The sequence below is a fragment of the Onychomys torridus genome, chromosome 18 (genome assembly GCF_903995425.1).
Source record: "Onychomys torridus chromosome 18, mOncTor1.1, whole genome shotgun sequence".
NCBI classification, from domain to species: domain Eukaryota; kingdom Metazoa; phylum Chordata; class Mammalia; order Rodentia; family Cricetidae; genus Onychomys; species Onychomys torridus.
The window spans coordinates 4,574,366-4,591,841 of record NC_050460.1 but is presented as its reverse complement, the minus strand read 5'-3'; the positions used below and the strand labels follow the sequence as shown (position 1 = coordinate 4,591,841).

Below are 17,476 nucleotides of genomic sequence, written 5' to 3'. Positions count from 1 at the left end.
AATGAGAAAAGTACGACACTACATAAGAGTGATACAGTGTGCAGGGTTCTTGAGTAGATACCAGGGTCTTCCCAATCCAGCCACCGTTAGAAACTTGAGACTTGACACAAATTTTTGTTTCTCTATACAGTGTAGGCTTTGGGTCAAATACTGTTTACCAGCCTTCTAAGGTCCAACGTCTAAAGGTCAAGAATTGGTGACGTTCATAGTGTGGTCTTTGCCTGGTGACTTCTCCGTACTTTACTCAAGAATAGTGATTTGGATATTTTCTAATGTTCCCATCTGGAAAAGAGCAAGGACAATGATTTCATTCTCCCTGTGTCCTCTGCCTCCTGAGCATGCATTCTCTGTGTCCTCTGCCTCCTGAGCATGCATTCTCTGTGTCCTCTGCCTCCTGAGCATGCATTCTCTGTGTCCTCTGCATCCCTGAGCATGGATTCTCTGTGTCCTCTGCATCCCTGAGCATGCATTCTCTCTGTGTCCTCTGCCTCCCGGAGCATACATTCCCCCTGTGTCCTCTGCCTCCCTGAGCATGCATTCTCCCTGTGTCCTCTACCTCCCTGAGCACGCATTCTCCCTGTGCCCTCTGCATCCCTGAGCATGCATTCTCTGTGTCCTCTGCCTCCCTGAGCATGCATTCTCTGTGTCCTCTGCATCCCTGAGCATGCATTCTCTGTGTCCTCTGAATCCCTGAGCATGCTTGAGATTTAATAGTGACTGGCCAATGCTGGTCTGGTTGCTGCTAAAAATGCTATAGTCTTGAGTGACTGTCCTTTGGTGGCTTGTCTTTCATTGCAGTGTGACACTGCTAATTCAGGTGAGAGGAAAACTCAGTGCACATGCACATAGACACACTAAGACATGCACCTACATAAATCAATAATAAAAATTTTTAAATAAACATACGCACATATTGCCACTACAAAAATTAATGAAATCTGTCATAGACCTAAACATACAGTTCAGAAATAAAAATCTGGAGGATAACATAGAAGGAAAGCTAGACAAACCTGGGTTATGAATATTTAGATATAACACCAAAAGCATGATCCATGAAAGAAAAAAAAATACTGATAAGTTGATCTTCATTAAAATAATTTTTGTTGTTCTGTTTTAAAAGAATAGGTAAAAAAGGCATGTGCTCAGAGAGATGACCGCAAACACCTATATACAGAGTTTGTATCTAGAGCTGGAGAGATGCTCAGTGCTGAGAGCCCTGGCTGCTCTTCCAGAGGAACCAAGTTCAATTCCCAGCTCCCATGTGTCTGCTCACAACCATCAGTAACTCATGGGAATCTGGCATCTTCTGGTCTCCACATTGCTACATGCTTGTGTTATATATACATATGTGCAGGCAAAACACAAATACACATAAAATGATAAGCTGTAAAATGGATTTATATGCAGAATATGCAATAAAAGGCAGAAAGGATAAAGCAATGGATGGCTTGGACAAAGATCTCCCCAGCCATGTCTCTAATGGCTAAATGAGAAGTTAGCAGATGCAAATGAGCTCAGCACCATCTGTAATTAAAGAAAACAACAGTGAGGGGCCACTGTGTACCTGGGAGAATGACTAACATCCCAGAGTCTGGCATTACCAAAGGCTGGTGAGGCTGTAGAACAGTGAAAGTTCTCACTGTTGGTGGTAATGCAGAATGGTGTGGTTACATCTGTGAGACCAACTGGAAGCATCTTATCAAACCAAACACCCATCACACAGCATAGCAATCATGTGCCCAGATATTTACCCCAATGAGCTGAAAACTTAGATTCACACAAAAACCTGTTCAGGAGTAGAAAGAGCAACCTCATTCCTACTTGCCCCAAGCTGAGAGTAGCCATGATTTTCCTCAACAGGATGAGACATAAACAATGGTACATCCATACAGTGTTGACACAAAGGAAACTACTTAGGTAACAGAAGGAGCTTAAAGGTGTATTGCCAGCACAAAAGTCACTAAGAAAGCCTGCATGTCCATCTAGCTGACATTCTGGTAAAGGCACAAATATAGATAGTAATAGGATCATGTTTGTCAGAGCTTGAGGGAAATCAACAGAGGAATCCTGAGTGTGGAACTAGTCTATACAATTACCTGATGTGGTCACAGGGGACCCAGAGAATTCACAGCACAAAGAGAGACCCCTGGTTTGATAAGGCAGAAAACATCCATCAGTAACAGAAAGAAACGAAACATCCCAGCAGCTGGGATGAGGTTCCCCAGGAAACCTCACTTACGCTGCCTAATTCCATCTCTGCAAAGTTCTTTGGGTGCCAGAATGATAGAAACCGAACAGGCCAGTAGAAAACAGGAGTTGTCAGGTAGAGGGTGCAGATGTCTGTGTAAGAACAGCACAGACGGCTGGTGTGGTTGAAGATTGTTCTGCTGGGTATACACCAAGGTTTGCAGGCAGTACAAAGCTGCAGAGGGTGAATGTTCATATTCCCACATGAGCACAGCATAATGGGCACTCTCAATACCATTGTCCCACATGTGACGTGTTAATGGTTTCCTAGACATTCTCAGTGGAGGGACCGGAGGGGACAGCTCAGTGATTAAGAGCATGGGCTGACTGCTCTGCAGCCATGGCATCTCACAAGCACCTGAAACTCCCGTTCAAGTAAATCCAGTGCCCTCGTCTGGCCTCTGCAGGTGCCTGCACACACGTGGCGCACAAACACACAGACAAATCAAAGAAAAGATGTTCTCATAGCAAAAACATTGGGCTCTGGATTTTGTAGGCTGTTTTTTTTTTTTTAATTATTCCTAGCAGCTGATATGAATCTACAATTATCTTAAAATAAAAGGTTTGTTTTTTAAATTATCCATATGTTTATATATAGATATGCACACAAATATACATGTATGTCTTCAGTCTATTTCTATATTTAAGTAATTTAAAGTGAAAATAGAAATTGTTTTTGAAAGCACCTCATGTCACATGCTATAATGAGAATGTCGTTAGAGTTTAAATGTGTCTCCCAAGGCAAAATAGGACAACTGTTGGTCTTAGCTGTGCAGAAATGGTCACCTTGCTTTAGTTAATTTTAGTATTCCTAAATAGAAAGCATACCATTTAAGATGGTGATGATTTTCATGACTATTACTGTAAAAGAATCACAGGCTGGAGAGAAAGCTCAGTAGCTGAATGCTTACCATCAGAGGACCAGAATTCAGATCCAAGCACCCATGTTGGGTGGCTCACAAATGTCTCTAACTCCAGCTCTAGGGCATCCGATGCCCCCTTGTGGCCTCTGTGGGCACAAGCACATCACATAAAGCTTTAAAAAAACAACAAAAAGAGTCAGTAGACTCCAGCATCCAGTATTGAAATCTTAGCTAAATGACACTGCACAGATCTCTCATAGACTCTCATCCTAAAAAGCTATGCAAAGTCATGATGGCAGTGCGCTCCTTGGCCACAGTGCCATTGTGCAGTACACAGCCTGCATGACTGAATGAAACATACACAAGTCGACATTAAAAAGAAGAGGAAATCACATGGTAGCCCTTGTCTATACCATGAAACTGAGGATCTATATTCATGGCAGTAACTTCTGGGAAATTTCCGTCAAGCATGTGGATGGTGCTGGAATGCTGTGGAGGTGGGGAGGGTGTGGCGCAGGGACCTTTCTTTCATTGATGGCTTCCATTATTGAAAGCCAGACCTTAGCTATTGTTCTTCACAGGCCTTCCAGTAAGTTATGGTGAGCCTACAAATTCCTACTGAGCAGCCAAATGGAAGATTCTGTTTATAGAGAAAACACAAAGCTTGTTGCTTCCCCATCATTAAGCAGGCTGGGTATACTTAGCAGAACTTTTCCACTTAGGTGTCCAACTCAGAATGATCAGTGACTTTTGCTTGAAATCTAAACATTTTAGAAACAGTTTGTAGGGAAACTATTCACAGGCCCACTCAAAGCAATCAAATAAATAGACTGGTGGGTTTCCATCCTGGAAGTAGAATGTTTATTTAAGAAACACTAATACAGTCCTCTCGCAAGCCTGTAAAAATTGTAGTCAGAACCAAGGAATGAGCAGAAGTCTGAAGAAATAATGGCAGTGGTGTGAGAAGGAGAGAGAGAGAGAGAGAGAGAGAGAGAGAGAGAGAGAGAGAGGGAGAGGGAGAGGGAGCGAGAGCGCGCAAGCGAGCTGGGGAAGGAAGCACATTGATGAGAAATGTTTACCACTGATCTTTATTTCCCCAAATCTCCCCTTTACAATAATGCCAGCAGTAGGAGAGTTGAGAACATTCTCATTTCCCTCCCGATGAGCATCCTGGGTAAGAGGGAGTAGCCAGGGCAGGAGCCAGGGCAAGAGCCAGGGCAGGGCTTCCAGAGCCTGAGAGGGCCTGGGGCTGACAGGCTGGCAGTGAGAGCTCCAGGGAGACTGTGTGCCTCATGTCCAAGGGATGGAGGGAGGGAGGGAGGGAGGGAGGCAGGGAGGGAGGGAGGGAGGGAGGGAGGGAGGCCGGCCGGGGTGTTACCTACTGGCTGCATGACCAGTAGAAACTTCCTATGGAAGAATGTATTACTGATGACCAGCCAGGGTCTGGGCATTTCAGGTTCTTGGCCTTTTATCCAAAGAATTGAAAATTAGGGCTCGCTCGGATTTGCTTTACAAGCAAGGGAACTTTGTTCTTAGCAAAGCAGTAAGGCAGATTGTAGAGAGACACTGTCAAAACTGATAGTGGGCCACATGGGTGAGGACACTCAAGGGCCCCAATTCCTGTTTGGGGCTCCTCTTTCTGAGGTTCAAGAGAAGAAAGAGGATATGTAGGAGTATAATGATAGGAGTCTCTATTTTGATTGACAGATTAGGTTCTATAATCATTTTCCTTATTGGGCAGTACTTTCTTGAGTGCATCCAGTTTTTTGTTTGTTTGTTTGTTTGTTTGTTTGTTTTGTTTTTTCAAGACAGGGTTTCTTTGTGTAGTTTTGGTGCCTGTCCTGGATCTTCCTCTGTAGACCAGGCTGGCCTTGAACTCACAGAGATCCACCTGCCTCTGCCTCTCAATTATTGGTGTGCATCACCACCACCTGTTTTTTAATCATATGCGTGTTCTATTGTGTATAGGAATAAGATGGTAAAATGAGGATCCCCTAGAAGGTGACTAGAAGAAGCAGTTTTGCCTTTTGTTTTACCCACACCTCAAAATAGTCAGGAAAGATCAGCCGGTTTGTCCTTCATACCCAGATACACTTGGATACACTCTCTAAATCTGTTAATATCCAGGGGTGGGGAAGCTTATACTGCTGTTCAGATGGGGGGACATGTAGCTGGATCCCAGTGAGCTGTCACGGAGTTCTGAGGTTGCTAAGTGTGTTTTCTGGGGAGGTGTGTGTGTGCACAGAGGTGTGTGTGCACAGAGGTATGTGTGTGCAGGTAAAGGAACTGTGCTTCAAATGCATTATTACCAAAAGGGAGTGTGCATAGCCTAAAAATAAATGGGGGTCCCATGACAGATTGTCCCATGCTTGCCTGTCTCAGATGGTTGGACTTTTCAACAGTTAAGTTGCTTTGCCCATGCATGGGTGTGGCTTGTCCCCATGCTCAGCCATGGTCAGAGATCAGTAACTTTCCCCTTGGAGCCAGATGGAACTGGCTGGGAAGTAAAGCCAAGCAGGCCAAAATCAGCCTCAGGCTGTAGCCACCTTTAAGGGACTGGGACCCTTAGTTTTCAACACGGGTCCATACACCAGTTACCCAGAGCTTTGAGAAACTCTGATCTACAGAGAGCACCAGGACTATTCAAATCAGAAACCCCTGTGAGAACTGCTGGGTTAAATGAGGCAGTGCAGATGCCCGGGGAGAAGGTGATGTTCAGTGGGTGTGGCCCCTGCTCTTTGTGGTTATGGGCAGGAGGTTTAGGGCTAGAGTTAGGATTCCCGTCAGGGCTCCAGTGAGTGCTAGAGTTAGGGCTAGGGTCAGATTTAGGGTTCAGTTTAGGGCTAGGATTAGTGGTGTGGCTATTCAAGGCTATTGTTAGGGCTGTGGTAAGAGTTAGGGCGAGGATCTGGTTATGGCTAGAGTGAAGGTGAGTTTCATTGCCTCCCTTCTCTGGCATCCCCCTTCTGGGTTCTTGCAGGGAAGGAGTGTTTCCGATCTCCATGTTTGTCCTTCTTTCATTATAGGCAAGCACCTTAGAGATGGAGAATTGTTTCACTCATGCTAGCTGCTTGAATTCTCTCACTTTGCACTTTAAATATTATACCATCTCATCATTTATTTTCTGACTCCATCTTCAAATATTACTTAATGCCTCTCATCTTCCTGGTGAAATCTGGAATTTAGAGAGAATTTTGCATTCTGTGTCCCTAGAGGTTAAACTTAGCCAAAGTATATTGAGCTGGTCAGAGGCAAAATCTAAGGCATAAAGGAATCTGCTCAAAATAGAACATAGCTCATCTATGTCAATTATAACACAGCTCATCTATGTCAATTATAACACCACTCATCTATGTCGATTATAACACAGCTCATCAATGTCGATCATAACACCGCTCATCTATGTCAATCATAACACCGCTTATCTATGTCAATTATAACACTGCTCATCTATGTCAATTATAAGAGCCTTCAGACCTTTCAAGCATTTTTAATAAGTTCACTTATAACTCATATTTAAAAAATAAATAAGTTGTACTTGTTTTTACTAAAGAAGGGAGTTTTTCCATCTTGTGGGTGTTATTGAAGGGGATGAAAAGGAGTCAAGTCATCTGCAGGAATGGAGTCCACCTCCAGGGACACACTGCCTGCAGATGTGCTGGGCAGGTTACTTTTTCTTACTGCTAGTATTTTAAGTGCCCACAAATTGCATTAAAAAAGGCCAGAAATTTCCTTGCAAAATAGAAAAAAAATTAATTATAGTATTTTAAAAATCTTCATTTAAAAGGTAACTTTATCCTAAATAAGTTTTTTCCTCATTCATATATTTTATTTAAAAAATAACTTTTCTTTATTCTTGAGAATTTCATACATCTGTAGAATGTAAACTACATCCTGGATTTCCTTCCTCCAACTCCTCCATTTTTCCCCAATGTGTCACCCTCCAAACTTCATGTCTTTTTTTTTTTAATAACCCACTAAGTCTAATTAGTGCTGTGTATGCCCTCTTGGATGTAAGACCCTATTGCTGATGACATCACACACTTTGCTTGCAGGACATAGCGAAACCAGCCTCCAACTGACTAGGAAACTTCCTCCCTGCTACTAGTTTCCATAATGTCTAAAGGTGCTCTGCAGGCGTTGGGGTGGAAGAGTCTTCAGTGGCCTTACTCAGGGTTGGACCCCACATGACACAATGCCAACCTCCTAGACAAGGTGTGCCCACAGACACATAGTGGCACGACAGTTATGGCTACCTAAACACTTTCAGATTGGACTTGAGGCCTGTTCCTCAGGAGGGAAATTCCTGCCTGGTACTATATTGTTAATTTGCTAAATGGCCATGCTGTGAAATTGTCTTTTGAACATTCATGTTGATACCCATAAATGTGAGCATTCTCTCAGGTCTATAGGTACCCATCCTTTTGCAGTGGCTAGCAGTTGGTGCATAGAGGCATAATTGGTCAAAGTGCCAAGAACAAAAAATTTTACTGCTCAGCCCTATCTACGTGGGGTATGTTTATCAACCTTGTTGCCAGTAAGTAAGGTTTTATGGTGAGGAAATGGCATGTCCACTTGCTTTTCCTTTAAAGAGGAAGTATCCCAGATGGTACCAGCCTTTCCAATGCCACGAATTATAAAGTTTGGAGCAAGTGAAACTCACACAGAGATGGCCTTTGGCAGACCCTGTGAACAATGCATTCTCTTGGAAGGGAACTCATAGCCACTTGAAGAATCCAATCTGCAGGTCTTTGGAGTAGAGTTGGAAGTTTTCTCAACCGTGTTTGCTGCAAGAAGCCTGGAAAGGCCCTGGAGAGAATGTTAACTGCTGGCTCTGGGAGCAGGGATGGAAGGGAACAGGCTGGCTCTGGGAGACCCTAGGGTAGCTGTAGTAGGAGGTAAGATTCCATGGCTAAACCTCTGGTGCAAGATAGCATAGAAGGAAAGAGACTAGAACCTAGAAATTGATTTGGTGGAAAAGCTCATCTTTATTATAAAGTTTTTGACAGTGTTTTTCATGCCTTGATGAGAAAAATCCAAGAGAATCCCTCCAAGAGGGATGATGGCTACCCCGGTTTTCACCCTGTGCAAACTGACTGTGCTTTAGGATGTCAGGTACATTGGGCATGATAAGACCAAATGATGAGATCTGGATTATGACCCCCCCACCAAGAAATGGCATCACTTCATTTCTTGATACAGAGGTAGAAAGTTAGCAGGTTTCTAGTTAACTCAATAAAATATGTGTTTTACGATAATTTAATGACCTGGAGATTTTAGTGATGGGCAGCTCTCAATTGGGTGGTTGATATATTTTTTCCAGCTCAGGGCTATTTGAAAGCACTGTACGGGGGTGTCAGTTTTGAGTGATAATTCAGAGGTGTCTCGTGTCTCCTGTGTTTTGTTCATACTAGATGGTTGTGAAACATGTGATTGCTGCAACATTTCCAATTCTTCTCTGCAGCACCTTGTTCTCTCACTTCCTTTTTCCCCTAGGAAAGTGACAACATTGGAGGATCCTGATCAGAACATTCACCTGAAAAACCTGTCTCTTCATCAGGCAACAACCGAGGAGGAAGCTTTGAACTTGCTCTTCTTGGGGGACACCAACAGGATGATTGCAGAGGTAACAGGCATATCTCCTCAAGTGACTTTTCCAGAATTGTCAGACACAATAGAATCTGGAGGCTGCAAAGATCCTCAAATGATATTGTCTGAATCTCATATTGCAGACTAAGAAACCTGGATCCGTAGAAATGAGATCTTCCCTGGGTCACCTAGTATGGTGGTTAGTTTTAAATGTTGATTTGAGACAGCATAGAATCACTTCGGAAGAGAGTCTCAGTGAGGGGTTGTCTGCATTGGGTTTGCCGGTGGCCCCAGTAGGGTAAGACCCAGCCCACTGTGGGTGGCACCATTCCCTAGGCTGAGCACAAGCAAACAGGAGCAGATGAGCATTTATTTCTCCTTCTCCTGACTGAGTGTGATGTGACCAGCCATCTCAAGCTCCTGCCACCGTGACTTTCCCATGTTGATGGATGTGACCTGTGACTGTGAGCTAAAACAAACCCTTCCTGCCTAGTTCCTTTTTGTCGGGATCCCACCACACCCCACTCCCACTCTTGAAATGTCTGTTCTTTATTTTGGTGTAAGATAGGAAGCTGGAAAATACACTACATTGAAAGGTCTCTAGTTTTGCTTCACATTGTGGAAATCCCCTCCTCCACAGCAGTCTGTTTAAGGTCAGGTTCAGTGAGCAAGGACAGACACCTCGACCTCCTTGTTCCCAGCCCTCTGCTTTCTACTATGCCACATTGTCTGTCTTTTCACTTTTCTGTTTTTCAATTTAATACAGACTGTTTTCTGTCTAATCAATGACAACCCATAAAACATCTTAATTTTAAGATGCATAATTTTGAAATTGAAAACCATAAGGCACAGTTCATTCTTCCTACTCAGATTGTCAGTCTAGTGGCATGTATTTATGTCCTCATGTATTTGTAAAACACTCAGAGAATCCCGTGAAACACAGGAAGTTGTATGTCCCAGGACACATTTAGACACACTTATACTAAAAAGCATCCTTTGCTTATCTGATGTTCAGATTGAACTGGATGTAGATGTATCCTGCTTGTTAAATAAGAAACACAGAGCCAGTTGCAGAGTTAAAAACCATGAGGTCCGAGCCAAAGCGGAAAACCTTACCCTTCACTGTTTCTGTGGTTCCTCCTCTCCGCCAGAGGGAACCGCAGAAGCAGTGAAGGGTAAGGTTTTCCGCTTTGGCTCTGACCTCATGGTTTTTAACTCTGCAACTGGCTCTGTGTTTCTTATTTAACAAGCAGGATACATCTACAATTGGCGCCCAACGTGGGGCTTTATTTCGTGTTTAAGGTATTATGTTTGTATAGCTCATTTTAAATTGAAATGGATAATTAAAAATAGATTAATGAATGATTAGTTATCTATGATAATCATACTCGTAGCCATGTTAGTTAAGTCTTCTAGATATACATAGAGATATTTCAGATAGATAGGTAATCTTCAAACACTTCAAAGACCTACAGAATATGGCATTTAAAATAATTTTAAAATTTAGACTTTCTGGACTATGAGACATGTCTGCTTCTGGCAGCACCAATTTACTTCAGAGAGGAGGATGGGCATTGAAGACACTTCATATGGAGTTTATCTTCACCTTGGCAAAAATAGCCATTTGGGCAAGAAACTGTTCTTGCCTGGACTGCTCGATCACCTGGACATGCAGGACCCATAGAAAGGTGACCACTGAACTTTGCTTGACAAAATGGTCCTTCAGGTTCCTGCTTCACAGAGGAAACTGCCAGACATTCTACAGGACACTGAGAGAAGTGACCAAGAGACTCTAGCCCTTGTGGGCTAAAGACAGATGCCCCAACTTTACAAAGGAACATTAGGTGACTGTCCAGGCTGCCAGCTGTCTCTGTCTACCCTGCAAGACTCCCGAAAAGTGCTCACATCCTTCTCCCAGTTCTCAGGTAATATTATATCCTTCTGAGGTCTTTGATGTGGTTGAAGACTAGATAGTTATTATTTCCTCAGTTATGATAAAAGATAAGTTAGATATAAAACCTTAGATTCACAAATATAAGATAGATAGGATATCTTCTTTAATATTGTAACTATGATTTTTGCTTGATAATTGTTTTGTTATATGTAATTGTACTATATAAAAGTTAAAACCTTCCTAAAAAAAAAAAAGAAAAGGGGAAGTGCTGTGGATATCGCTCTGTGTAAATAAAGTTCTGATTAGCCAGTGGCCAGGCAGGAAGTATAGGTGGGACAAGAGAAAAGAGAATTCTGGGAAGTAGAAGACTGGAGAGAGACACCTCCAGCCGCCGCCAGGAGAAGCAACATGTAAAGACACTGGTAAGCCACAAGCCATGTGGCAAAGTATAGATAAGCAGAAATGGGTTAATTTAAGATAAAAAAGTAGATAACAAAAAGCCTGCCACAGCCATACACTTTGTAAACAATGTAAGTTTCTGTGTGCTTTCTTGGTTGGGTTTGAGCAACTGTGGGACTGGCGGGTAAGAGAGATTTGTCCTGACTGGGCCAGGCAGGAAAACTCTAACTACAACTGGGTTTCTTTGTTTTGTCTGAGACCTCAAGCAGCAGTCAGGATTGACCCAAACCTTAATTGGTTACTGATGAGGGTTGGAGGGTCATGTGGGTCATGAGGCACCATTCAGTCACACCTAACTGAAAGGAGTGGATATAGTGTAAAATGTGATGATGGTGGTGGTGGTGATGGTGGTGGTGCAGTTGGTGGTGTGGGAACAGGTCTCTGCTGGGTATTTACAGCTATCATAGTGACTTCCTTTTTCATTTTTATAAAAATTATTCTATGTGTATGACTCTTTTGCCTGCATGTGTCTGTGCACCGTGTGGACACCTGGTGCCCAGGGAAGCCAAATTCCCTGGAGCTGGAGTTACAGATGGTTATGAGAGCTGCCCTGTGGCTCAAACCTAGGTCCTCTGGAGGAACAGCCAGTGCCTTTAACCACTGAACCATCTCTCCAGCCCTGGGACTTTCTTTTAAATCATCCTTTCAGACATCATATTTCATATTGTTGCTGATGGCGAGTGGAAGGTGGGAATCTAGCTAGTCAGAGAAAGTCTCCATTGAATGATGTCTTTTCTGCTGGTGCTCACCTCTGGAATGCACTCTCCCGAGACATGGAAGTGATAGACCCAGACTCAGACCCTGGAAGCATGCTGTTGACATCTTATCATGGATGGGGCCCTTAGTGTTGTTTACATTTTTCTACTAATTTGTGTGTGTGTGTGTGTGTGTGTGTGTGTGTGTGTGTATGTGTGTGGTGTGCATGTGTATGTGTTCACACACACAGATGAAAGCCAGAGGTTATATTAGGTCTCTTCCTAATTATATATAGTAGTGTACTGAGGCAGGAGCTCCTGCCTGAAGCCAGAGCTCACCATTTGGCAAGTTTGGATAACTAGCTTGGTTCAGAGGTCCCTATCTCCACCTTTTGAGTGCTTGGTGTATAGGCAAGCTGTCCCTACCTGCCCCTCATACTTGTGAGAAAAGCACTTTACCTGTTGTCTTAGTTAATTTTCTATTTCAGTGGCAAAGCACCAATGCAACTTACAGAAGAAAGCATTTCATTTGGGGCTCATGGTTTCAGAGGGCTAGAGTCCATGACCATCATGGTGGGGAGCATGGGAGCCGGCAGTTAGGCATGGCGCTGGAGCAGTTATCTGAGAGCTCACATCTTGAGACAACAATCATGAGGCAGGCCAAATCCTTCACAAGCAATTCTAACCACTGGTGACTAAGCATTGTCATTTCAAATATATGAGCAATTTTCATTCAAGCAACCACACGCTCTGAGCCTTCTCCCCAGCCAGTTATCTTCTAACGGGGTTGTTTTAGACACTGATCACCTTATGTAGGCTGAGTTTAGGTGACATATGCACTTAAGGACTTCTGAATTGATTCTTTCCTGGAAGAAAGTTCTCCTAAGTCTTCTTCTCCGAGCATCTCACTCTGTTTCCTGTTCCGGTTTGTGTTTCAGTGCTTCAGTGTGTTTGCTATGAGGTCATCTGGGCCACACTTACTGTTTCCAATAACTGAAGCTTGTGGACTAAAGGCAGATTAAAAATGAGTGCATCTGGATGAGGAAAGACTTGGAGAATCTGACTGTCTGTACGCAGGTTTAATGACAACGAGCCAGGGGATGTGGAGTACAGAAGGGCTCATGGGAAGGAGAAGCAGTTCTGAATGCCCAGCCTCAGGCTGGCCTTCCTCAAGGGTGACTCTGCTTGTGGCAGCATTGTTCTGTCTTCAGTGAGTTCTGGAAAAGCTTTGACCCTCTTTCACCGTGGCCTCTAAGAGTTTGAAAGCTTGACCATTTGTTACTTCTGAGTTATGCATTAAATTTAGTCCCTATGGGGCTGGGGAGGCAGCTCAGGAGATGGAGCACCTGGCACGAAAGTGTGAGAACAGGAATTCAGATCCCAAGAACTAGGAAAAAGCCGGACAGGTATGAAGGCTGCCTGTAACCCAGCACTCAGGAGGTGGAGGTAGGATCCCCAGAGCGAGCTGTTTAGCTTTAATAGCTGGAATTGGGGGAACTGATGACAGGGGTTAGTAAGAAATATGGCTGTAGGAAATGAAGTGGAGAGTGACTGAGGATTGCATTCAGCATCAGTTTTGGGCCTCAATACACACACACACACACACACACACACACACACACACACACACACACTATACACACACACTGTGCATATACACACACTGTACACACACACACCATACATACACACACACATACACACACAATACACACCATATATACACACCATACACAATACACATATACCATATATACACACCATATATACATATATACACACACTATAGATACATACGTACTGTATACACACACTACAGACAGACACACACCATTCGCACACCATATATGCATACACTACACACACAACACACATACACACATGCATACACACTATACACACATACATACCATACATACACACCATACACGCACACACATACCATACACACACACCATACACACACACATGCACACACATACAATATATACACACACCATACACACACACCATACACACACACACACTTACACACAGGTTTTTTTAGTTGACTCTCTACAGAATTTCTGACCATTTTTAAAAGATTTAAGGAATGTCCTTAGTGAAATGTACCTGCCAGGTCCCACTCACAGGCTCACCAGTCTTTCCTATTGCTTGCTGGGGGATTTATTGACTAAGACTCTCATGAAGGCCTGAAGTCCCACACAGTCCAGTTCTAGTGTTAATCCATTAATATCTGTTTAATGAGCTCATCTTTTCTGTGTTTCCTGTATTTTTTCTTTGATAAATCAGTGGTCATAGTCACGCCATCCAGTAGACTTACCATGTGAAGTAGACACTTTACACACATTTTTAAAAATTACATTATTTATTCACTTATGGGTGTGTATTTGTACATGTGCATGCATGCACAGGCCAAAACATACATGTGTGCCGAAGGACACCATGTGGATCCTGGGGATCAACCTCGGGTCTCCAGTGTTGGCAGCAGCTCCCTACCCACTTAGCTGTCTCCCGTGCCCTCCATGCATCATTTCCAGTTCTTAATTTACTGGGGAAACTGAGGTTGAGGGAGCTTTGTGTCTTGTTGAAGCTCACACAGCTCAGGGAGTGACTCCGCCCCTTCCCTCTGGCTCCAAAGCCATGTCCCTTCATGCCATGACCACCATACCAGCATCTGTCAGCTATTCCAAGTATAAATGTACTTCTCAATTATCAGAAACGTATTCCAAGTAGTTAGCACTTCCGTTTATCTCTCGAATTCAATGAAAGCGACCACTTACACATGAAACTATAAATGAAGACTGTCGGCTCCTGGAAATTCCATATTATTCAGTTCTGGCAAGCCTGTCTTGGATCACAGGCTAGCTGTCAGAATGTAATTTGTCAGCACAGAATGAGCTTCCCATGATAAAAAGAACACACTAATCATTTCTTTAAAAAAAAAAGAAAAGAAAAAGAAAGGAAGGAAGGAAGAAAGGAAGGAAGAAAGAAAAGAAAAGCTCCCAGTTTCCTTTTACACAGACATCTCTAGGGATTGCCATGGAAACCAGAAAACATTTGCAAAACAGAGTCACAATATGTAGGACACAAGGTGGAGTGTGCTTTCCTTTCATAGCCGGCCTCTTACAGAAAAGTTATTAAAACTAATTCATACTTATCCAGAAGCCTTAACTTCTGCCTACCACTGTTTTGATTAATACTTGATTATGTCCTGGGGGTGATTTTTTTTCCAGTTGAGTGGCTAGGCCAAATGAATATTGTAAAAAATCAAACTGTAAGTGACCCCACCCCCAGGTCCACCTGTAGCTGGTATAACTTGATATATCTCAAGTCTCATACTTGAGCTTTTCCTATCAATTAGTCAAACGTAATTGAAGAGGGCATGTTGTACCTGCTGCTCAGCCACCTACTTCCCTCTATGTCCATTGGCATGCTCCTAGACCAGCCCTGGTCTCCAGAATTCTCTGCGTACACATGGTGGAGTGTCAACCTGGACTAAAATGTCCCACAGCACTTACAAGCTGCAGTTTCAGGCTTGGTGGATTTGAAATGAACTTCACTAAAGTGGGCAGCAGTGTATGTAAGATGGTTGTCAACTTGACTATATCTGGAATGAACTATAATCCAGAAATAGAGGGCACACTTGAGATCCAGATCTTGAGGCTGGAAGGCACATCTTTAATCTGGGTCATACCTTCTGCTGGAAGCCTACATAAGGACAATGGAAGAAGGAAGGGTTTGATCTCAGCCTGCTTGCCCTCACCTTGTCAGCACATCCATTCCTTCACTGGCACTGGAGCCTACTTCTCTGGGACTCCAGCACATACAGCAGACCAGCTGACATGCAGCCTCATGGGACTGAGCAGCTACTGGATTCGTGGACTTTCCATTCACAACTAGCCATTGTTGGACTGCATTGTTGGACTCTCTATGAATTATACAAATTCATAGAGACAGAAAGTTTAGACGTTGTCTCAAGATGGAGAAGAAAGGAATATAGAGCAATGATTTCCCAAGTACAGAATCTCTGTTTTGTCTGATGGAAAAACCCCACAAATGGACAGCAGTATCAGGACATAATATCATGAATGTAATAAATCTATACAATTAATGTAATTAATGAATATCATAAATATAATTACTAAATGAATACTGTGAATGTAATCAATGAATACCACAAATGTAATTAATATGAGAGTAATTAATGAATATCATGAGTGTATTTAAAAAATAAATTTAAAAAACACAAAACAAAACAAAAATTCATTTCAATAAATTCCCATATGGGAATAAATTCTCTCTCCTTTCTTCTCTCTCTCTCTCTCTCTCTTCCTCGCTCTCCATATATACATATATATTCTAGTAATACAGATTTTGGTACCAGAAGTTGGTACCAGGGACTGGGGTATTGCTTTGATAGCCCTGGCCATGTTTTCATTCGGAGGAATTTGGACTTTGGTACTCTGAGTTTGGAAAGCAGTGGAATGCTTTAAGCACTGCTTAATGAGCCACACTTACAGTAGGAGCATGGAAGACAGAATTATTTGAACTTTTGGGGGCTCACTCAAGAGATTTCAGTGAAGATGAACTTTAGTATTCCCATGTTGGGCACCAGATATTGGTGAAAATATTAAGGCCACTCCATGTAGTTAAAAGGGAGGTTTATTTTATGTAGTAACTTACAAATGAAGGGGTAGGTTGCAGGGTCTGGCAAAGGTGTGGCGCAGTCCAGCGATGTTCTCTGGAGAACTCTGCTCGGTCTACCTCCATCGTCCAGGGTCCCGGAACCAAGAGAGCCCTCTCCTCTCAATCCTGGGTCTTCAGCTTCCTCCCTCAGCCCCGCCTTATGGGCATGATCATTACCGAAGCCTCAATGGGAGTTGGAACTTTCAGGCCAAGGCTGGGATGGCTACCCACTACAGCCTAGAGATCATTCTTTTTACATTTTGGTGAAGAAAGTGACTGCCTTTTGCCCTTGTCTGAGGAGTCTGCCTGAAAGTGAATAATTTTGGATTAATTCCATTGGCAGAAAAAAAATCTCAAAACAGCCTAGTATAGACTCTGTCATGTGGATATTAGTGGTAACTTTAATGAAGATTTATAATGAAATGGAGCAAGCTGAGCAGGGTAAATTGCAAAAAGTAAATCTTGAGGAGAAAAAGAGCACCAAGAAGTGGAATGGAGCTGAGTCCTGTGTTCATGGAGATGAGCAGATTAAGAAATGGAATAAAGGAGCGGTAACCTCTGGACAAGATCTCACCTAGCTACATTTCTAACTTGTAAAAAGGAACCAAAGAAAAACTTATAGCTGGGTGTGGTAGAGCACACCTCTGATCCCAGCACTGGGAAAGCAGAGGCTGGTAGATCTCTTGAGTTTGAGGCCAGCATGGTCTACAGAGCAAGTTTCAGAACAGCCAATCTTAGGCAGTGAAAGACAGAAAGCTGGTGAAGATGTAATTGAATGAGGGGGCCATATTGCAGCCCCAGCAAGCAGCAGAACTTGGCAGCTTCAGCCATGTGGTTCTGGGTTTAGAGTTGAGGATAGAAGAAAGGAGTTATGGAATAAAGCCACTGAGGCCAGGCATGTGTCAGGGGTGTCCCTGAACAGAGGCCTAGTAGAGAGTCCATTGCATGAAGCTGTAAAGTTGAAGCATGGATTGCCTTGGAGGACACAAAATGTTAGAGATGCCAGAGTCATGGGATACCTGCCGAGGAGAGCTGCTAAC

At 43.1% G+C, this 17,476-nt stretch overlaps 1 protein-coding gene across 1 annotated transcript in view; it reads left to right on the top strand.

Moving 5' to 3' along the window:
• Positions 1–17,476, top strand: part of Kif6 (kinesin family member 6) — a 304,808-nt gene that overhangs the window by 62,144 nt on the left and 225,188 nt on the right. Inside the window, exon 6 of the mRNA XM_036168128.1 lies at positions 8,607–8,736. Within this exon, the coding sequence (XP_036024021.1) occupies positions 8,607–8,736 (130 nt within the window). The remainder of the gene's footprint in view (positions 1–8,606; positions 8,737–17,476) is intronic.